Source organism: Aphidius gifuensis, linkage group LG1 (genome assembly GCF_014905175.1).
Source record: "Aphidius gifuensis isolate YNYX2018 linkage group LG1, ASM1490517v1, whole genome shotgun sequence".
In the NCBI taxonomy this organism is placed as follows: Eukaryota; Metazoa; Arthropoda; class Insecta; order Hymenoptera; family Braconidae; genus Aphidius; species Aphidius gifuensis.
In genome coordinates this window covers 17,015,379-17,040,382 of record NC_057788.1, presented here as the reverse complement: position 1 = coordinate 17,040,382, position 25,004 = coordinate 17,015,379, and the positions used below count along the sequence as shown (strand labels likewise).

General features: G+C 27.9%; 1 protein-coding gene across 1 annotated transcript; it reads right to left on the bottom strand.

Annotated features, from left to right (window-relative positions):
- Positions 1-11,408: 11,408 nt before the first annotated feature.
- LOC122849855 (ras-like protein 2) lies at positions 11,409-18,091 on the bottom strand. The gene is made up of 4 exons (XM_044148703.1): positions 17,587-18,091; positions 12,311-12,398; positions 12,016-12,227; positions 11,409-11,948 (listed from the first exon to the last, which is right to left on the bottom strand). Exons 1-4 carry the CDS (start codon positions 17,689-17,691, stop codon positions 11,754-11,756), a joined length of 600 nt encoding a protein of 199 aa, XP_044004638.1. The 5' UTR covers positions 17,692-18,091; the 3' UTR covers positions 11,409-11,753.
- Between the last annotated feature and the right edge of the window lie 6,913 nt (positions 18,092-25,004).

Sequence of the window (25,004 nt, the reverse complement as noted above, 5' to 3'; positions counted from 1 at the left end):
TATTATTCATTTCTTTAATAAAAATGAATCTTCAAAAAAACCAAAACATTCAGAGACTACAGAAGAATCAGTTGATTGTTTTGAAAAAGCGACAAAATCTTCTAATAAAAAAGTAATTAATAATAGTTTATTTAAATTATCATTTAATTTGATTTTTTTTTTTTTATTGTAATTTTTTTCAGTCACAAATAAAAATTCTGACGGCAGGTGAAAATAAAATCGAAATTCCTTATGATCAGTGGTAGGATGCGAAATCAAAATTAACTTTCACAGCTATGGGGTGGGCCCTTGTAAGAGCTTCATTTGAAGAAAAAGTTTTATTAGAAAGCAATTACAAAGAAGGCTCATCAAAAAACAAAAGTAACAAAGAAAAATTTAAGAAGTTGAACGAGACCACCCTTCATGTTATAACAGGTAAAAAAATTAATAATAATAATAATAATAATAATAATAATAATAATAATAATACTTACCTTTTTTTTTAGAAAATGTTAGACAACGATTTGAAAAATCTTTCAATTATGCACAGTTTGGATCTTATATAAATACAAGATTATCACAATTCAGAAAACAAAGAGATTCAAAGGTAAACTTTTTAATGATAATATTGAAGTTGTTATTTTTTTATTAACGTCAACTCTCTAAATTGTATTTTTATTTTTTTATTTTATAGACTGAAGACAATACTGAACCAACAGCAGAAAAATAAATTTTTTGTAATATATAGTGCATTGATTATAATATATTCAAATAAAAAAATTTATATTAATATATAATGATTTTTATTGATTTTTATATTAATTGTAATATATTTATTCATATTTTTTACGTATAAAGTTGCTATAAATATATATATATATATATATATTCAAAAAAAAATTTCAAATATACTTTTTATTATTTATATAATTTTTCATAAAATTTTACATAAACTTTGTAAAATTTATATAAATTTGATATTTATTCACTAATTTTATACGGAAATTTTAAAAATATTTATAAATATTTTTCATATTATTTATATAAATTATATAAATTGTTCATAAAATTTTTACATAAACTTTGTAAAAACTTTATATAAATTTTATCTTTTTTCACTAATTTTTATACGAAAATGTTGTAAAATATTTATAAATATTTTACAATATTTATATAAATTATATAAATTTTTAATAAAATTTTTACATAAACTTTGTAAAAATTTTATATAAATTTTATCTTTTTTTACTAATTTTTATACAAAAATTTTAAAAAATATTTATAAATATTTTTATAATATTTATATAAATTATATAAATTTTATATATATTATTTTTATAATATTTATAAAAATTTTATCAAAAAAAAAGCAAAATATTTATAAAAATTTTATAAATTTTTTACATAGCTTTTTTATTTTTTTTGCCCAAATTTTATAAAATGATTTTATAAAACAACTTTTATAAAATTTTTATAAAATATTTCCGTGGTATATGAAAGATGTAGTTAAGAAATTAATGTGACTAACCAAAGAATGTCGTCAGTTGAATTAATTCCTTAGCCATTTGCTACAATAAATCAAAATGTTTGGGCAAATGGCTAAGGAATTCATTCAGCTAAAAAAATTATGGTGTTAGTCACATCAATTTCTAAGCTACATCTTTTCACTACCTTCTACTTGTCCTCGGTATATTTTATCTATTCGCGGAATAATTACAGGCAAGTCTGTAGTTACTGTTGTATCGACTAATAATCAATAATTCAAAATATAGGACATATTTTTAACGTAGTGTATTCATACAGGAAGAGAATTTTGAAGAAATATCACTGAAGCGTAGTAGTAAAATTTATAAGTGACGACATTTCTTGGACTTATTCTTATATATGTGTATAACTAATTTTTCCATTTCTACGTAAGATTTCAGTAAAAATTCCACCATTGATAATATGATGGATCACGTGTTAAAATTTACTAGTATTTATCCTTAATTCTCTCAAAATACGTCATGAATTTTTAGTATATCTTGTCGCATAATTTAGCAGACCTAAAATTCACTGACTGCTGATTGTAAATTTTACTGAAGTTTATTGTAATATTTATGGAAATATGTTGTACATTTTCTAGATTCAAGGACTGTCATTTTTTTTAAATCGATTTGAAATACTTTAATTTGATAGTTTTTAATTAACTAAAAATAAAAGAAGAAAAATCATTATACATGTACATTTCAACATGAAAATAATGAAATTATTGTTTTGAAATATAAAAATTAATTCTAAACTACAAAGAAATTTTTTTTTTTTAAATTTACATGCTCATAACTTGAAAACTTTCTGACTTGTCTGTCATATGAATGATATTTTTTAATTTTTACCAATTCACTTTAGTAAAAATTCTATACACGTGGGCAGTCACGGAACTACTGCTATGATTTACTGGAGGACTTCCGTTCTTTTTACCAAGGACTGTAAGTTTTACTCAAAATTTCTCTCGCCGGCTTGTCTTAGCCGCTGTGAATCGACGAATCAAAAGCTCGCCGTGTCGCCTCGAAAATAGATGACTTTTATGCGCGCCCGTAAAGTAAATTTTCAAATATTTTTATATTTTTTTATAAGTTGTCATTTTTATTCAATTAGATTTGGATTTAGAAATTTATATTAATATATAATGATTTTTATTGATTTTTATATTAATTGTAATATATTTATTCATATTTTTTAGGTATAAAGTTGCTATAAATATATATATATATATATATTCAAAAAAAAATTTCAAATATACTTTTTATTATTTATATAATTTTTCATAAAATTTTTACATAAACTTTGTAAAAATTTTATATAAATTTGATATTTATTCACTAATTTTTATACGGAAATTTTAAAAAATATTTATAAATATTTTTCATATTATTTATATAAATTATATAAATTGTTCATAAAATTTTTACATAAACTTTGTAAAAACTTTATATAAATTTTATCTTTTTTCACTAATTTTTATACGAAAATTTTGTAAAATATTTATAAATATTTTTTACAATATTTATATAAATTATATAAATTTTTAATAAAGTTTTTACATAAACTTTGTAAAAACTTTATATAAATTTTATCTTTTTTTACTAATTTTTATACAAAAATTTTAAAAAATATTTATAAATATTTTTTATAATATTTATATAAATTATCTAAATTTTTCATAAATATTTTACATAAACTTTGTAAAAAATTTATATAAATTTTATCTTTTTTCAAATATTTTTATACAAAAATTTTGAAAAATATTTATAAATATTTTTTATAATATTTATATAAATTATATAAATTTTATATATATTATTTTTATAATATTTATAAAAATTTTATCAAAAAAAAAGCAAAATATTTATAAAAATTTTATAAATTTTTTACATAGCTTTTTTATTTTTTTTGCCCAAATTTTATAAAATGATTTTATAAAACAACTTTTATAAAATTTTTATAAAATTTTTATAAAATATTTCCGTGGGGGACTGCTTTTCCTTAGTAATTTAATTTGTAAAAATAAATTGCATTTATTTTATTTTTCAAATAAATAAAATGCTGAGGACAACCCGGGGAAAAATTCAGACGATAGTGAGATACAACGCTTTTGTCCATTTTAAGGTCAAAAAATTAATTGAATTCATCAAAATTGAAATAGAATTTAAAAAAAAATTTTTTGAAATAAAATTCCAATAAATAAAAAGACCCTATCACGTCAAAAAATCAACTAACTATAATAAATTAATAATAACTAAATGAAGCTCAAGTTAGCAAAAAATTCTGCAGAAATATGGTCAAGAGCCAGGGACGCATAGGAGCCCTGGGTTTTCCGATCATTAAATTAAAGAAAACTATACATATTGTATATTATTTTGTAACGTGTACAATGAGTTTGATTCGGGAATATTTACCAATCATTTGGAGAGCTGAGGGGTGCGTAAGGGAGGAAAAATGGCTGATGCTTCATTTTTTAAGCGAAAAGATTTAAATATAGTCCCTCATTGGTAGAAATTTAACCTCGATCCGAGGTTTGGGCCCGAGGTACGTGTATAAGCATATATACCGATACATGGTAACCTCGTGTAAACCTCGATTTTATTCTATATTTCTACCAGGGCTGGTGGAAATATTTCTACGAATTATAACGAAATTGACCCATGCACAGAAGAAGTTCTAAAATATTTTCGGAAGGTTTCCCCGTACAACTTCAGGAGACATTTCAAGAATTTTCGCCAAAGTATCCATGATGAAAATATTTCTACGAATTTCAACGAACTTTCTACGAATTCCAACGACTATTCTACAAATAGTTATGAGATTGTAATGTCCTGTGGTAAGCGCCGAACTTTTTTTATTTTAGATAAATTATATTTTATAAAATTATATATTCAGGGTCCAATTTATAGTTTATAGGGTTGGGATTATTACTAGGTAAATAATCAACTCTAGACTATATATTATTTTAGGAATAATAATGAGGTAGTTCCTTTATTATCAGAATATCAAAAGTAATAGAATAAAGAGATTCGAATTACATAAAACGTTGGGCTACAAGTGTAGTCTAGTTTACAACTAAAATATATCTCTTGCGACAAGAGTCTCTTTGCGCGGACGCCTTAATGTTCCTAGATGAGAATTTCCTAGATCAGTCGTCGCCATCTTTGGAACTGGTGAAATTGCAGTTTGGGCAGTTGGCACCGCCACAAATTGGATACTCCTAGCTCCATCTTATGAATTATAAGGGTAACATTTAAGGAAGCAAACGCATCCCCGAGCACCCCCGAATATTCCCGACCTACCCTACGGGCAGCTTGTGCCACTGACCCAATATATCGATCAGTTCACTGGGATCTCTGGTCCCGTGACTACCAGCTCTAAGTGCTTTAACTACTTTAACCGCTTTAATACGTGCTTTAAAAAGTCTTAGAATAATTTTAAGAGTCGCGGGCCGCAAAACTGTAAGTTATATTTATTCAATATCTGTATTGATTTATTTTTGCTTCAATATTTTTAATTAGAGTTACGTAATATTTGATTACATAAATTATTATTTTAAACGCATTAAAATCATATTGGATTTAACTTGCAATAAATTCTGACCGCATGGTCTAAGTTGTCTTATTTTTTTAATTTAAATTCAAGTGCATATCTTATGTTAAATTATCTAATTCGCATGGTCTAAGTTGTCTTATTTTTTTAATTTAAATTAAAGTGCATATCTTATGTTAAATTATCTAATCAAATAAATATTGAACAAAGTAAATTATAGTTGGCTAATTTGAACATCAATTTGCTTACAATTAATTATTTTAAATATAAAAATCAACGACCTCGTAGTCATGAACTTAGTCTTAGCTACGACCTGTAAAGTATAGTAAAGCGTTTATGTAATTATTAAATCAAAAATATGTAAAGGTGATCTTCGTTATAATTCTTGTTGTAAATTCAGTGTTACACAAAGGCGTCAATTATCTCAAGGTCCATGTCGGTCCAAATTTAACTATCTGTTACTCAACATCAAAACCATTAGTATAAAGTTGTGGTATTTTAATAATAAATTTGCCATCTTATTTAACATTATATTTTTTTGTGTTTGACTCAAGTTTCTATAAATTATTTGTGTTTAATTTGGGTACTATTCTCGCGTGTTTTTCAGGTTCCTTTTTACCTCTCCCTACATTACGCAAATTTATCTCCCAGGTAGAAATTAGACTCGGGGATCGAGGCTTTACGCTCGGATCGACGTTGGAAGCGAGCTCTATTCGATGTCGGAATGTTACGCTATTCGACGTCGAAACGAGACTAAAACGAGGCTAAAAAAAAAAAGTTGGAGAAAAACTTAAAAATGTTATTATTTAATTGTTTTATAAAGTTTTATTGTAAATTATAGAAAGCAGTAACTAAGGAAAAGATGTAGCTAAAAAAAAATATTGTCCAAGGAAAAGCAGTAGCTAAGAAATTAATGTAGCCAGAAAAATTATGCGGTAAGCAACATTTATTTTTTTGGCTACATCTTTGTTCCAGCTACTGCTTTTTTTTTAGACAACTTTATTTTTTAAAGTAAATTACATGTAATATATTTATGTAAGAAAAAATAATGTCCAAGGAAAAGTAGTAGCTAAGGAAAAGATGTAGCTAAGGAAAAGATGTGACTAAGGAAAAGATGTAGCTAAGGAAAAGATGTATCTAAGGAATTGAGGTTGCTAAAGAATCATATTTTAAGCAACATTCGAACTTGTACGAGCGCCGCCGAAGAAAAATTGTGAATCTACGGAGACGCCAAGGCTCCGTCTCTTCGGTCACTGGCCTCGGCACACACCACTTGCAAAAAGTTAAATGCAAAGAGAAAATCAAATTGAGTATTATTTATTCAATTAAGATTGTCAATAATATACACCAGCAAAGTGTTTTAATATAAAAAACAACAATTAATATATCATTCAGAGTTCTCCAATATCACCTGGTGCATATGGTGAAGCTATTGGTGAAACAACATCACATATATTAAATATTAAACACCAACAAATTGTTTAATCAATAATCTTGAGAGCTACAACAACATCATCAACTGGTATTTATTGCTGATTGATCAACAGTAATAAATAAATAATACAATCAATTGGCTTTCGGCAGACGTGAAGGCAACCTGGTAGCGTCATCAACTTGGCATTACATCGGCCAACTCATATACGGCGTCACTTGGGGAGTCATCATCAGCGTCATCAACAATATCAACTGGTATCTGTATGTGTGTGTATTGGTATGGAAGTATGAATGCGAATTTGAGATATATCGAGAATAACATTAAAGTATACTGGTGTTAAACATTAACTTGCTTTCATTAATTATTATTATTTACCTGGCCTCATTTCAGGTGTCAATTTAAAATTCGAATGTAATCCGGTGGTAAAATTTGAATATAAAATCAAAATTCAAATTTTTTGAGCCTCGTTTTAGTCTCGTTTCGACGTCGAATAGCGTAACTTTCCGACATCGAATAGAGCTCGCTTCCGACGTCGATCCGAGCGTGAGGCTCGGAATTGAGCCTCGATCGATGTCGATTCGAGGCTGAATTTCTACCTGGGGCTCCCTACCCTTCTATTGTTTTCTCTGGTGAGCAGGATAAACAGGGTTACTTTAATTACATATCTAGCAAGATTATTTTATTGGGCAATATTGGTTTGTCTAATAAGTAATCCGGCTTTGGAAGATTTCTCTTCACTCTTAACCATTTTTCTAGATTTCATGAGACATTTGCAGGATTCATGCCGAATTATACCATCCAATAAAAAATATTTGTTGGGTTGAGTGATTCAGAGAAATTTCTTCACAACTGACACCCTTGGTGGAAATATTTCTACGAACTTCCTACGAATTTTAATGAATTTTATAGCTTCAACAAACTTTCAACACAGTAAAAAAAAAAATGTGAAATTTAACATTTTTTGAATGTCAAAATCGGTCTACAATTTTTTAAATGATCAATTCAACATTTTGTGAAGTGTTAAATTTTAATTATTTCAAGCATTAATTTGTTCATTAAGATATTCATAAACAAGTTTATTTTTCGTGAAAATTATCAAACTACAAATTCTAATTTTTCTACTACAAAATACTACGAATTCAGAGCTTTCTTTTACGTCCTATATGAAGTTTCTATGTTGAAGTTGCGCGCCAACGGAACCATCGCAATTGTAAGCTTGTAATTTATCTCGAAAAGTAAATTAAAGCGAGCCTGGCAAATAAACGTCCGGGTGTTTTAAACGAAACAAATAGTGTTCCAAGTGCATATCGCGCTCGTTGGTGTGTTAGCTAAGGCACAGGTTTAAAAGTAGAAGTAGTTATAGTTTTCAGCATGCCATGGTTCAAGTTTTGTGCTAGGTGGAAAAAAAAGTCGTATCAATAGTGCCTTACAATTACCGAAAAAAAAAAACATGGTTCTTATTATAAATTCACCGATAAAGGAACTATTTTTTTCGTTCCGCATTTATTTCAGCCATTATTACAACAAATGTACTAGCATCGTAATTCTGTTGTTCGTAATTACAACAAGGTTACCGTAATAGTACGCCGTTATAACAGAACACTTGATTATCTCGTCGGAATAATAAAAGTTATTAAACTGAATACAAAAATAATAATTCATGTTCAACAATTGTTGTTTAGAGCATAATGAATTTTGTTGTATGTTTATCAATTTTTGTTTTAAGCATGACAAATTTTGTTAAACAGCACGTCAATTATGACTCTACCAGATAAAAAAAACTATATCACCAGCAGAACAAATATTGTCTAGTTTTAACTTGGCCTCTACGCTGCTGTGCAGCACAACAAATTTTCTCCGGTTTTTTAAACAATTTTTATTATTTTATTTTCTCCGTGTAGAGAATTTCGTCACGTTTGTCATTGTTTCTGTTACTAGCTTTTTGTCGGTATTACAGGGCAAAATTTCAGAGCGAAAAAAAATATTTATTAAAGAAATGCACCCAATATCTCCAATTACTGGTATAAAAAAATAGAAAAAAAAAGTATATGGATTATAATAAAAATATTTTTAACGTTCTCAATAATAAAATTTACTTAGTTAGTATGTAATAATAATATCGGTTTCTTAAATATAAAAATAGATAAATGATAATAATAGCGGCAGTGCAAAAATATTTTTTCATTATTTCATTCGAATAATCGAAAAGAAAAATTTCATCATTAAAAAGTTCTAAAAAAAAAATCAAATTATTAAGTTTGGAATAGAAATATTATTTGTCCTTAATTTTTTTCTAAACAAATGACAACAACGGATAGAAGTTGCCGGGTGAATCAACTAATATAATATATATAATAAATATGTATCATTTAATTTCGTGGGTTTCCCCTGAATATAGTTTCAGAAAAATTACACTTGTTCGGCGGTCATCGGTTGAGCTACGAAGCATATAAAACTAAATACTAAGAGCTCTTTTTCCCTAAAAATTATCTCAGGAAGATTTTACCTGTAAATGGTATGTGCTCACAAATCGAAACATTTCGTTCACTTTTCCTTATCTATCGAAATATACAAGTTGTAAGGTCAATTACAGCGTTTACTTGATTGTTTGGCCAGATTTCATCTAAACTAGTTAAAAATAATCTACATATTTTTGTTTATGAATATTGACAATCAGATATCAAGAGATCTGAGATGATCAAATATAGTCGATCCGGTAACTAAAATATCACTCACAGTGTCGAATACTCATTGAAAACCTTTTTTTCTCTATAATTTCATTTTTTTTTTTTTTTTTAATTAAGCAGTGCCGTAACAAGGGGTGGGCAAGAGGGGCAACTGCCCAGGGCGCAGTGTAGAGGGGGGCGCACTTAGAAGCGCGTCACAAGAAAAAAAATATTCTTTTTTAAACAATTTAAAAAAAAATTATATTTTCAGGAAAGAAATTGACTACTGTCATTTATGATCATTCAGATATTACATAAACATGATTGTCTTTCTAAATTTTGAAGTTAATTGTCCTCATTATTGTCATTTGTCGTTTAGAGACAATCGTGCTAAAGCAATATTAAAAATGCAAAATAAGACGTAAAATAAAAAATATACTTAATAATTTGAATTGAAATTTTTTTTTGTTTCTTCTGACAACGGCCAAGACACGATCCTCTATACTCTAAAATTCTACCTAATTCTACCTATCACTAACATGGTACTATAACCGACTTAACCACTAACGCAGGTTAACATGGACCGATTTTTATTCTGCTTGTATTGACTATATATGCCAAAGGTTATTCTTTTTTTAATTGACATAAATTGAGATGATTATGGCAAATGGCTGAGAAATTAATTCAGATTACGAATTTATTTATCTGGTCACATCCTTTTCTTAGCAACATTTGCCATAATTAATTAATAAAAAAGCTATTGCCAAATATTGCTGAGGAAAGAATGTATCACCAAATATATTATTTCCCAGTCTAAAAGAATTCTTTATGATTCACATACATCAATGATAAAAATTAATTATTTATATTAAATAAATGAATCCAAGTATAATAAATACAACACAACCTCTATTGTTTGTGGCATCAAAAAAAACAACAACAATGAAAATATTATAATTTATTTGTTAAACTGTCTTGGTTTTTTTATTTTTTTTATTTTTTATAAACATGCTCCACATATATTTATTAGTATTTACAACAATATAAAAAATAGTTGTCAAAACAGTATGTTAGAGAGAGAGGATCTTATAATAGAGATTGCGTGTTAGAAAGAAAAGCAAAACAGCTCGATGGCGCGTTCTTGATTGGTTGAAAAAATAAGGCTGCGCAGAACGCGACGAAAAAAGCATGGACTACTGCCATACCTGTAGTACTTCTACCATGGATATTGCTAAGGAATTAATTTAGACTAGGAATTAATATATTTGGTTACATACTTTCCCTAGATACATTTGCCATAATTAATTAATCAAAAAGCTATTGGTGACTGTTGCTAAAGATTGGATGTAACCAAATAAATTATTTCATTATCTAGATCAATTTCTCTGCAATGGTTTCTATAATACAATAGAATCATTGTGCCAAATTGATTGTATCTTCAATAGACTTCGATGACATCATAGATGAATTTTCCAGCGACAACGCCAGAAGACAAAAACTGTTTTGATTTTCTAATGATCTATTCTTCATCTATAGGTATCACTTTTAAAATATTTTGTCTTCTATATTAATATCCACAACAATTTTTATTTAAAAAATAAAATAATTTCAGTATATTCTGGCGGTTTTGCTTGTTATATATATTATTGTTAAATACACCTAACAAATGAATTCTTTTTTATATATTATATCGATAAAAATAGGGCGCAAAATATAATTTTGCCCAGGGCGCAAAAATTCCTTGTTACGGCACTGTAATTAAGGCTTCATTTTCAATCATATTTTTTAATTTATTATATTAGATCGCAGTCTAATTTAACATCGACAGCGTTTATTGTAATTGAAACAACTGCTTCTTTTTAATCAAGATTTTTATAACGTTATAAGTATATATATAAATGAAATCAGATAACTTATGTTGAACTTATAACTGTATATTTTTTCATGATTAAATGTAGCATTGAAGTTTATGGTATACTTAATTCGATTTTATTGAATAATGTTTTTTTCACTAATGATGAGTAAAATATATTTAATAATAACTTGACATCAATTTTAGTTTTTAAAATTGTATATATTTTTATTCGTTTGTTTTTATAATTGTAAATTGTATCTAATATTCAAACAATTAACACTGGCTGAATGCCATTAGTACAAACAGTCGAAAATTGATATTTCCTAAAAAAATCATTATTTTAAAAAATTCAGATCTTTAAATTACAATCGTTGAGTATTTATATTTTAAAAAATAATAAAATAAATTTCAAATTGAAAAATTAAAAACTAGATATATGAAAAAAAATATTTTTTTTTTAATGTCTGCAAAAATCGTTAATTTGATTAACATAAAACGAATAAATACAGATAATCGATTGTGTTGATGAAGGCTGCTGTTTTAACCATTAGATATGGAAGACATAATTTTTGAATCGTTGAAAAACCATGTATTTTATTTAGACAAGATAGGCAGGACTTGTTTTTAGCTATTTGTTGATTCTCATTGTCTTGATTTCATTCGTTAAAATCCTCGTTTTGTTTTTTTTTTTTTTTAATAAAAATAATTATAATTAAATGTTTTTTCTTTGGCTGAATCCTAATTAAAGCATACAGCATTTTTTATTGCCTTTTTTATGATTTGGCTTTAACGGAGGTCTTTCTGACAGTTGAAATTTACGAACAATTCGAACGAGTTCATGGAATGCTTGGTCCACATTCATTCGCAGTTTAGCACTGCACTCAATATAAGGAGTTTTCAAAAGACGTGAAAGATTTTGTGCTTCTTCAACCGCTACCTGAATCATAAATGTATAGTTTTACACTTTTCCAATTATTGAAATTATTTAATTAATAAATTGTTACCGCTCGTTGATGATCTAAATCTGCCTTATTTCCCGCCATGAGCATCGGAAACTCATCACGATCCTTGACCCTCAATATTTGTTTATGAAATTTTTGGATTTCATCAAAAGATGAATGATCTGTTACTGAAAATACCAACAAAAAACCTTCTCCACTTCTCATATATTGTTCTCGCATTGCTGAAAATTCTTCTTGACCGGCGGTATCCAAAACTGAAAAAATTGGAATATTTATTTTTGGCGTATATTAAAAAAATGATGTATTCAAAGAAAAAACAAAAAATAGGAATATTTACTGTCAAGTTTCGCTGGAACATCATCGATGACACACTGTTTTGTATAGGAATCCTCAATCGTTGGATCATAATCCGTGACAAAATAACTCTGGAATTATTTTTTAAAAAAAATTATAGCTTTTAAAATATTTTTTTTTTGGGAGTTAATAGTTTAATTAATATCAATTAATTAAGATTTAAGGGCGTAGGCAGCCTGAAATTTTTGAAGTTTCTACTTTTCCAAATTTTTTTTTTTTTAATTTGTAGATATTTCTTTGGAGAATTATAATATGCAAAAAAATATGATTGAGAGTTCTTCAATTTCTTATTAAAAAATATAACTTTTCAATTGTTGCTATGCGCTGATTAAACATTTCAGTCCATTGCGCATCCATACTCTCAAATCCCAACATAAATGTGTCCTGTAGTGTACCATGAAATGGTTACGTATTAACCAAACTTTTCTTGATTAGATAATTAAATTTTTACAATTGTAACAAATATTTATCACAAAAAAAACAAAAACTAGATTGCTTTGAGGAATTTTTTTCTTAAACCATTATCAAAGAGAGTTTACTTCTATCTATTTGAAACTCAAAAAACGTAATGACTATCTTAGACTGCCAGAAACAAGTTTTTCATATTAAATTATCTTTTAGTTTTAATTAAAATATTAATCAATCAAATTTAAAATATTCAGTCTGAAAAAATAATCAAGTATTCATCATACAATTCAAAAAAAGAAAGTATCAAAATTTTTCGAAAAAAAATAAATTTGCAAAAAATTTTATTTCTTTTCAATTATTACATTTATTACTTCACACAAAAAAACCATTGTTTAACTATTATATGAAACTATATAATTTTCTTTTTCTCTTAAAATTATTAAACTAATGAACATGATCATATTTTGACGAATAAAAATTTTTTTTAGAAATTTTTTAAACACTATTCTTTTTTTTTATTTATAGTGATATATATATATATTATCATTATATATAATAATCATCATAATATTTTCAAAAAATTTTAATTTATCTTAAAAAACTACAAAATTTCTCAAAACAATCTATTTTTTGTTTTTTTGTAATAATGTAACAATTTACAAAAGTTAATTATCGAATCAAGAAAAATTTTGTTAATATGTAATTATTTAATGATTTATTCAAAAAAAAATTTGATTCAGTAATTGGTTTATTTATTTAAAACAATATAAGTTTTTTTCAATTAATATAAATTGTATTTTGAATAAGTCATATTAAGCAGTAGATTTGAGATATTTGTTTCTTTACTAGTTTCATTAATTTACCAGTACAAAAAAAATATTGATCATGTGAAATAAAAAAAAACTTATGGTCAAATCATTTTTTTCTGTAGTTTAGAAAATTTTAAATTCCAAAAGATTCTCAATTTTCTTGTAACAATCATACATAAGAATATTTATAAAAATTTTTTTTTAATCAGAGAATTTTTTTCTCACAATAATAATTTTTTTTTTTTTATTTGAAACCAAAAATTTGGAAGAAAAAAATTTCCACTTATAAGGAAAAATTTTCTTTGTAACACGCAATTTTTTTTTCCGTGTACACGAAAAAACGGTGAAAAATCATATGAGCAAAAAAAGTAGTATTTAATGCCAATAAAATAAATTTGAAAATATATTAACACTAGTGTGTTCCTGAGCAAAAAAAAAAAAATAAAAAGATCTGGTAACGTTTGTTGGGGCGTGTGGTCCGCGTTACCCGCTGAAAATTAAAAGTTGTCAATACTCCGGCTAGGGCCATGGGTGTCTTAATTTCTTAGATATAATGAAATTATGGTTTTTCAAATAATTTTACGGTTTATTAATAATAACATTATACAAAAAAAAATTTTCATGTTTATTGTTTTTTTTTTCTCGAAAAATATTGGAGATAGCAAAAAAAACCAACTATGCGGGTGATAGAGTTTTTGCAACGCAAAATAAGATCCCATAACGAATTCTCGGTTACATGTCAAAAAAAAATTTCCAAAAAAAACTCGACAAAAAAAATCACGACAAAAAAAATTCCGACAAAAAAAATCACAATAAAAAAATCTCGACAAAAAAAATCATGACAGAAAAAATTAAAAAAAAAAAATGACGTCATAACAAATTTTTTTTTTTCTAACTTAAATTCAATATTTCATATAATTTATTTTTTTTGTATATATAGCCGTTAGATTTTTCACTCAGCTGGTAGATATTTTACTTAGCCTCAATAATAGCCAAACAATCATCATTTCACTTAGCTAGATTTTCTACTTAGCTGTGATTGTAGTCAAACAATCAATATCTACATTATTCTTCTTAGCTAGATTTTTTATTTTAAATTTATTATTTTAAAGTTTTTTTTTTTTTCTTCAAAAACTATTGAAGATGGGGAACTAAACTCACATTGCGGGCTATAGAGTTTTTCAAGACGCAAAATATGAGCATAATACGAAGTCGATATTCCAATTTTTCGTTGAGTTATTCATTGCCTAATTTTTCAAAATTCTTAAAAAACTGATTTGAAATGCTATATCTTTTAGGATAATGAAAACAGATCGTATGAGGCTTATTGGAAAGTTCTTTGAAAGCTCTGTTATGGAGAATATATGGGTTCCTTTCAGCCTTGAATAGTTTTTAAGCAAAAAATTTAAATATCTGATTTTTTTTTTTTTAATTTAAAGTTTTTTTTTTTTTCCAAAAACTATTAAAGATGGGGAAAAAAACCACATTGCGGGCGATAGAGTTTTTTGAGACGCAAAATATAAACCTAATATGAAGTCTTTATTCCAATTCTTCGTTGAGTTATTCATTGCCTAATTTTCTAAAATTAAAAAAATTCGAAATCCTACGCGGAGAGAAATATCTTACAAAAATCGGTAAAAAACTGCTCAAAAATTGTTAAAAAGAACCACAAAAAAGTGGCAAGATGTCAATCCAATAAAATATGATGTGTCCATTATCAACATTTGTTTTACTGACCCACAATTTTTGTGGTTTCCGTGACACAAAAATTACGGTTCTGTACAACAAAATCTGTTGGGCACGTATTAAAATTTATATAACTTCTAATAAAAATTCTGATAAAACATACAAAATTTATTCTTTTTCAGATAAAAATTGTTGTACAGTACCAATAAAATTTATTTAATTTCAAATAAAAATTCTTGTGAATTAAACATAATTTCTTGATTTTTTAATAAAATTTATTGTACAGTAACAATTATATTTATTTAACTTTCAATAAAAATTCTTACGGAATAAACGAAATTTGTTTTCTACCTAAATAAAAATTAATGAACTCTTTTAATAAAAAATAATAATAATAAATAATTAATTAATAATTAATCAACAATTAATACAATTTATGTGGCAAATCTTTTTTTTATTATTTTTATAAATCCAGTTTTACATTTTTTAGTTTATTTAGCATAATACATTTGTTGTTATTTTTATTTCAACATACTTATATTCTAATTACGTTTTACCACCAGTTTTTTATTAGAATAAATATATGCACTCTAAACATATAATTGACAAAACTAAAAGAGTAAAAAAAAAAAACTAAGTAAAAAAAAAAGAAGTTATAGTTGATAGATAAAAAATTTAAATTGACGTTTAAAAAGAAAGGTTATGTGATGAACAAATATAGTATCAACTAAAAAAAATTATGTACTGACTAATATAATAAAAGTCATCTTAGCTGCTAATTCACACCCAGCACCCGTATTCTCAGGGCAAATTTTATACAATTTAGGGCTTCTTTTTGCCACTGATGGCGCTTATAAAATTTTTTTTATATAGATTTTACATATAAAAGCTCCACAAGCGCCACCGGTGGATGAAACAAGCCCTAAATTGTAATGCCCTGTGAATACGGGTGCTGTTTTATTTTATATTCACACACTTTATAAATTACTAATTGTCATAATCCTTTAATAATTAAATAATCAAATAATGTCTACATATTTTCTTGTGTTTTTGTCAATCAATGACAGGTCCAAACTAATTCTAATTCAGAGTGAAGCATAAACATAACTTGTAACGGCCAACAGTAATAACTCACACAACTAACACACCCCTTCCAAACTTGTTTGTGTGTGTCATCTGTTGCTAGCTGACAAAAATTGTGGTTCTAGAACCACAAAATTTGTGGTGATCTAAGACAAAAATTCTTACGCGATATACAAGTTTTGTTGGACCTCAAAAATTGTTGTACCAAACAACAAAATTTATAATGCACAAAACAAAAAATATTAAAGTGAAAATAAAAATTATTAAATTAGAAAATAAAATTTGTAATGAAGCAGACTAATAATTGTGGTCTAATAAAAATTGTGATTCTGTTTAACGAAAATTATGAATCTACAAAACAAATAATATGCAACATTTAACAAGTTTTATAAGAAAAACAAATAAAAAAAAGAAGCTTGCATCTTGCTACCAAATTGTTGTACCAGAACCACAATTTTTGTTGAATATTTCTCTCCGTGTATATCTTTTAGGATAATGAAAACAGAAACATTGTATTAGGCGTAATAAAAAGTTTTTCGAAAGCTCTGTTATGTCATATGTGGGTTTTGTTCGGCCTTGAATAGTTTTTGAGAAAAAAAATTTAAATATCTGATTTTTTTTTTCTATTTTAACGTTTTTTTTTTTTTCTTCAAAAACTATTGAAGATGGAGGGGTAACCCACAATGCGGGCGATAGAGTTTTCGAAGACGCATCTTTTAAGCCTAATATAATGACTTACCTTCAATTAGTTCGTAAATTATGAACGTTTTTTTTTTTTCGTTATAAAATACAATACTGCGGCTGAGCCTATAGCTCCTAGCCTTCGTAAAATCAAGAACTGTATTTACTTTTGCAACTGGGCGTTTATAACGAGAAAATATTAACTGATCACTATAATTTTGATTGAAAAATTTAAGTATTATAATTAATGATTTGATTAAGAAAACATAATAATTAATAAGCTCTATAATAAAATAAAAGTTGTTGAAATGAAAAAAAATAGGATGCGGACAATGTGAAGAATAAAGGTCCTTGACATGCTTACGATGAACATATGAGATCAGCGGAGTAATATTATTCTAATTTTATTCCATTCAAAAATAAGATCGAACAGTATCCAAATAAAGAGTCAATGAATTTTCTGAGCTTAATAAAACAAATCAAATAAATAAAAATTGATAAATTAAATTCCAATTAAAACATTTTTCGCTTGTTGAATGTGATGTCTATAAATATCATATAATAAAATATTTGATGGAAAGATTAAATTCACCTGAATAAACTGAATAGTTATTGCTGATTTTCCAACGCCTCCACCTCCAACTACAACTAGCTTGTAGGTTTGTGCATAACTTTGTTTTTCTCCGGCTTTCGACATCTTCTTTTTCAATTTGAACAATATTAACAACTGTCAAATTAGTTGAACAATAAATTGGTATATTTTATTTTCAGCAAACACAACAGTTGAAAAACAATTGACAGTTAAATTTTTCATTCAGTAAAGAAAACAATATGTCATGTATATCTATATCACGACCTTGAATTTTCGTTTTTTTTTGTAAAACGTCGTACAGATGTCTTCAATGATTTTAAACTGTTACGAACACTTTAAATTATTGAAGTATGATTCATTTGAATTATTTTAAAATTCTATTTTATTGGTAATGAACGTTAGAATGAAATTTATTAAACAGGTGTATATCTTGACAGAAAACAGCAAAAACGTTACTATGTAAACAGTGACAATAGTCAGCACATACCATACAAGGTTATCACCGCGGTCAGTGTTGGGTAGGTATGATACCGGTGTATCATACAGCAGTATGATACAGTGTATGATACTGCTGTATGATACATCTCCATTATCATACGCCATGTATCATACATTAAGAGCGCCTCTACATTTCACTTTTTAAACTATTTTACTGACGCCATTTTGCCTATCCGCCATTATACACATATTTGGCGCCCAAAAACAATATGTTAACATCCAACATAATATGTAATCTCAAGAATTTATTAATATTCATTAATAAATCAACTAACGAAAAATGATTGTGTGTATTTTACTTGAATAATCTCAAAAACTACAATAAAAAAATGAGATAATAGCCATGATATGTGGGCAAGGAGGGTTTTGACAAGTTCTAAGGAACATCATGAAATGCTAAGAAAAAAGATAGTTTCATTAGCTTGCAAAAAAAAAATAATAAATACAGTAATCAAGAGATTATAATCACACAGATAATTCAACTCAATAATCACTTAATATCACAAATATATTTTCCCTGTCGTTCTTCATCAGAAACGTATTATATTAATCTGGGAGACCTATTTGCCAAGTTGACCTCTTTCATCATATTAGCATACTTGAATACATTCCAGGCGAACTCATGAGTCATTTTTTTAAAGAAGTCATAATAATAACTGTTGAATCATTTTCTCGTAAAATGTTTTAATTCTAATAAAACTTTTTATACACGTTGATGAATTTATTTATTATTTATCGTGTAATAAAAAAAAAAGTTTGACAGCTATGTACAGTGGTGTGAGTGAGAGTTTGATAAATCATTTAGTTCATTTTATAAAAAAAGAGGGCACTTTCAACTATCATACACTTTATGTAGTATGATTGTATGATACCCCGAAAATCGTCGAATTACCCATCACTGACCGCGGTACATAATAAGTAATAACTGATCGGTGTAAATCAATGATAGTCCGTAAGACAGAGGCAAAAACAGGATGTGACACTGAATTGAACGAAATATCTTTTAGATGGTAGTCTTCAGGACCCAGAACACGTTGCACCTATTTCCAATCATTTTTATTGTCTGCCGTCCACAGGTAAGCCAGGTAAAAAATCGATGATCTTATGGGACTTTTATTTTAATTTGTTTATATATATTGTAAATTTTAAAATCCAATCAGTTATCATCCGGCCGAGATATTAATTTTAAAAATTGAAAAACATGGATTATAGCGTAACTCTACTGATTGGCGAGCTAGCTGTTAATTCTTTTAATGTATTTTTATATTCCAATAAAAAAATCATTAAAAGTTGTTATTATTCAAAATTAAATTGAATTGTAGAGTAATGCAGGGGCTGAGCGTGAAAATAATAGAGTGGTGGGGAGTTTGGCAGTCAGCTTGGAGTTTATATTAGAAGAGGACAACTATAGAGAAAAAAAAGATAAAAAACTCCCATCACTCTATTATTTTTACGCCCCTCTGTATTCCCCATACCGCTCAGCCCCCGCATTGCTCGACAATTCAATTTAATTTTTAATAATTTTTTTAACCCTTTTAATGATTTTTTTTTTGATTGGAATTTTTTTTTTTATATTTAAAATACATTAAAGAAAATTAACCTAGCTCGCCAATCAGTTTAGAGTTACGCTATAATTCATGTTTTTTTCAATTTTCAAAAATTAATATCTCGGCCGGATGATAACTTATTTGATTGGAATTTTAAAATTAACTTAATATAATAAAGCTAAAAGTATTAAACAAATTCCAATCAATTCAGAGTCATATAAATTATCGAATTTTTACCTGGCTTACCTGTGGACGGCAGACAATAAAAATGATTGGAAATAGGTGCAACGTGTCTGGGTCCTAAAGACTACCATTTAAAAGATATTTCGTTCAATTCAGTGTCACATCCTGTTTTTGCCTCTGTCTTACCGTCTATAAGGAGAAAAAGTCTCCTGGCGGAGACAAGTGTACCTTCACTTGGTCCATAAATTTTTCGCTAGGCAGCAGAAGTTTCCAATTAGTAACTAAATCTAGACATGCAGTCCAATTCACAGCACCCGTATTCAGAGGATGTTCTCATTAGGGCGTTTTTTTTCCGATGGTGGCGTTTGTGGAGCTTTTCTATGTGAAATCTATATAAAAAAAATTTTGTCGAGCGCCATCAGCGGAAAAAAAAGCCCTAATGAGAACAATTTTGCCCCGTGAATACGGGTGCAGGGCATTACAATTTAGGGCTTTTTTCCTCCACTGGCGACGCTCGTAGAGCTTTTGTATGTGAAATCTATATAAAAGAAATTTCACAAGCACCATCACCGGCGAAAAAAAGCCCTAAATTGTAAAAAATTTGCCCTGTGAATTGGCCTGGGGTGCATTCCTTTAATAAAAAATTTTTTTTCGTTTTGCAATTTCGCCCTGTAATACCGACTAAAAACTAGAAACAGAAACAACGACAAAAGTGATAAAATTCTCTATGCCATATTCCAGACTTTACAGTTTACGATAATGTGTGGTACGACCTATGTGACAATAACAAACAATCACAACAAGTCAATTTTCTATTTATTTCAGTTTGATATAAACATTGAACAGTTATCCATCTAATAATTCGAAGCCAAAAAAAAAAGATCTGGTAACGTTTGTTGGGGCGTGTGGCCTGCGTTACCGTTGAAAATTAAAAATTTTCAATACTCCGGCTAGGGCCGTGTTAAATTTTATCTCTTAAATGGTTTTTAAAAGTAACAATACAATAATAGTACATTTTTTTTTTTTTTTCACGTTCAAGTTAAGGCAAGCTATAACTTCTGTTAGAATCAACGGAATGACTTCATATTAGGCTCAGAAAACGTGGTTTTTAAAACTTTATCGCCCCTCAAGGAGTTTATCCCGATTCCAATAGTCAATTTTTTTCTATTTTTGAAACAAAAGAGACAAAAATATTTCAAAAATTCTATTTTTTACTACTTTATGAAAACTAAAACTTTTCTTGAAAAAAGTTTCGACTAAAAGTTGTAGGATTTTACCACTCATGCTTTTTAAGTCTTATACAAAGTATCTAGGACGATTTTGTCGAAAGTAAGAGCGTTTTTCAGAAATTACTCGAAAACTAGGAATGCAATAACTTTTGATAAAATTGTAGTAAAGACTTTGTATTAAGCTCAAACAACGTGTCTTCAGAAACTCCATCGCCCGTCATGAGAAAAAGCATTATCTGTTCAGTCACTTTTTTTTTTTTTTCTAAAAACTAAATTTAAAAAAAAAAAAAAAATGGTTTTTTTTTAATTTTTATGAAAAATGTGATCCATAGATCAAAATTTTTCCAGAGAGGCGATAGAATTTTCGAATACGCATGTTTTAAGTCTAATATGAAGTCTCTAACACCCTTTCATCACGAGTTATTGTTTGCCTAAAAAATGAAAACGGCACAAGCTATAACTCAAAATGGAGTAGTCGCAGAGGTTTCATATTAGGCTCGTTTTCCAAAATTCTATAACTTTTTCAAATAAATTTTTATCGTACGAATAGTATTTTTCGTGCAAAAAAAAAAAAATAGCCGAATAGATATCGCTTTTCTCTATCAGGGGCGATAGAATTTCAAGAGCCGCGTCTTTTCAGCCAAATTCGAAGTCTTTACGACAATTAGTTTAGAAGTTATGAACGTTTTTTTGTTTTGGGGGATAAATCCAATACTGCGGCTGAGCCTTTCGGCTCCTAGCCTCCGTAATAATGTCATGTGTCAGTACTGCCACTACAAGAAACAGCTTTTTCCTATAAAATTTTGGCCGGTATTACAGGGCGAAATTGCAAAACGAAAAAAATTTTTTATTAAAAGAATGCACCCATGTATTCTTAATTTATAATAAATAATTTGTGATTTATCAAAAAAGAAATTCTATCAATTAAATCAATAAGAAAAAGTCTAAGGGAAAACAGTAGCTAAGGAAAGGTGTAGCTAAGGAATTACAGTTGTAGGTGTAGGTGTAGGTTGTAGGTGTAGCTAACGAAAAGATGTAGCTGAAGAATGACAGTTGCCAAAAAAATTATGTTATAAGCAACTTTTCTTTTATTATTAATTTCTTAGCTGCATCTTTTCCTTAGCTACTGCTTGTTTTTGGTATTTTTTATTTATTCAATTAATAAAATACATGTAGTTTCAATTTAGGTGAATGAAAATCCCCGAAAAAGAGCAGTAGCTAAGGAGAAAATGCAGCTAAGGAATTAATGCTGCTTAAAACATAAGTTTTCTGGCCACCGTAATTCCTTAGCTAAATTTGTTCCTCAGCTACTGCTTTTCTTTAGACATTATTATTTTTTTTGAATACAATGACATGTATTTTATTTATTAAATAAATTAAAAATACCGAAAATACAATATGATGCTGAAGCTGGCGTCCGAATCAGGGGCGTAGAAGAACCGGTGCCCCGAACTGAAACTTTTTTTGTTTTTTTTCTAGACTTTGTTAGGGTTTCACGTAACTATGCAAAATCGATTTCCCTTAAAGTACCCTAATGAGTTTAGCCACTGTAAACCATATTCTGAGTTGTGAAAATAAGAAAAAGGATATCTTAGTAAAAATAAAGAAGAATTAATTTTAATTTTTTTATCGTGGCCATGCTATCTAGATAAAGCGGTGTCTCCACGCTATAGAAATCTCATGCAAGTTCTTGCAGCAAGATCTTGCACCATGACCAGTGAGGGGTAATTCGACGATTTTCGGGGTATCATACTACATAAAGTGTATGATAGTTAAAAGTGCCCTCTTTTTTTATAAAATGAACTAAATTTTACACGATAAATAATAAATAAATTCATCAACGTGTATAAAAAATTTTATTAGAATTAAAACATTATACGAGAAAATAATTTAACAGTTAATATTATGACTTCTTTAAAAAATTGGCTCATGAGTTTGCCTGGAATAAATTCAAGTATGCTAATATGATGAAAGAGCCCGGGAAAAAATTAGACGATCGCCAATGATCGTCAGCGGTCGTTGAAGATGTCATATTTGTCCACATCTTTGTCGATCGCTGTCAATCGTTGTCGATTGCTGTCGATCGTTGTCGAACGCTATCGATCGCTATCGATGTACAACAATTTACAGAAAAATAGACAAACATGATTCTACGGCCTTAATTTAAATAAAAAAAAAAAAATATTCCTGAGTATATTATAATTATGATAAATTCTCCAGCATAAGCTAATAATTATTATAATTTGTCTATTTTTCTGTAAATTGTTGTAGATCGATAGCGATCGACAGCGTTCGACTTTGATCGACAGCGATCGACGGCGATCGACAAAGATGTGGACAAATATGACATCTTCAACGACCGCTGGCGATCGTCTAATTTTTTCCCGGGAGGTCAACTTGGCAAATAGATCTCCGAGATTAATATAATACGTTTCTCATGAAGAATGACAGGGAAAATATATTTGTGATATTGAGTGATGTTAAATTATCTCTGTGATTATAATCTCATAATTACTGTATTTATTATTTTTTTTTTTTGCAAGCTAATAAAACTATCTTTTTTCATGATGTTTCTTAGAACTTGTCAAAACCCTCCTTGCCTACAGATCATGTCTATTATCTCATTGTTTTATTATAATTTTTGAGATTATTCAAATAAAATGCACACAATCATTTTTCGTTCGTTGATTTATTAATGAATATTAATAAATTCTTGAGATTACATATATATTATGTTGGATGTTGACATATTGTTTTTGGGCGCCAAATATGTGTATAATGGCGTCAGTAAAATAGTTTAAAAAGTGAAATGTACAGGTACTCTTAATGTATGATACATGGCGTATGATAATGGAGATGTATCATACTGTATGATTCAGTGTATGATACTGCTGTATGATACTGCTGTATGATACACTGGTATCATACCTACCCAACACTGACCATGACGACTAGAGAACAGGAGACCGTTCTCTAGTCTTCATGTCTTGTACGAAAAAATGGAACATGTCCCATTGGCTGCGATAGTCTTGCAAGGCTTTTAAAGGCTTATTTCCACCAAAATTCTAGTAATTATCTAGTGATGAAAGATCTTGCAAGCTTTTCTATACCGTGGAGACACTGCTTAACATGGGTGCATTTTTTTAGCGTCCACTACTATAGTTTTTGACCAAAGTTTCTATGCCATAGTCAATTTATTACAAAAAACAACTAGACTACTTCAGTTAATTTTTTATAGTTCCGTGTAATATCAGAAGTATGCCATAGTTGTTTCTGGTAATAAACGGACTATGGCATAGCACTGGGTCAAAAACTATGCTTGTGTACTTCAGCTGTTCATTAGTAATTTTAATACATATTTGTTTGCATAATCCTGGTAGAAATATTTCTCCGGCATTACTCAGTTTTTGGCTCACTATCGGAGAAATTGCTCAGGCATGAGATTGCTGCCGGAATGATTTCCAATTAGTGCCGGAAAAATTATTCTGGCATTAGATCAATGAAGAAGAAAAAACTCATTAGTAATTTCTCCGCCAGCGCTCCCATGACAGAGTATTTTCACCGTTATTGTTCTTATGCTGGAGTAACCTTTCCGTCATAAGTGTCATGCCGGAGTATTTTTCTGTCATCAATCTCATGCCGGAGTTATTTCTCAGGGAATGCCGGGAAAAGCCGAAGTAATGCCGGAAAAATATTTCCACTCCCTGGCGAAAATGAGAAGAGTTGATTTCAGTGCTTTGACAAGAACGAATCAATAGCTATTACGGAGCAAATTAAGATTAATATTACAAAACCTCTAATTATAATATAAACCATCAAATAAGATAATAAAACATTAAATTATTCTATTGACAGTTTAGACACATTACTTTTACGTGAATTATCTTTTATTATTGATAATTTATATGTTTTAAAAACATAAGGTTAATTAAGGTTAATTTATGAAAACTGACCACTAAAA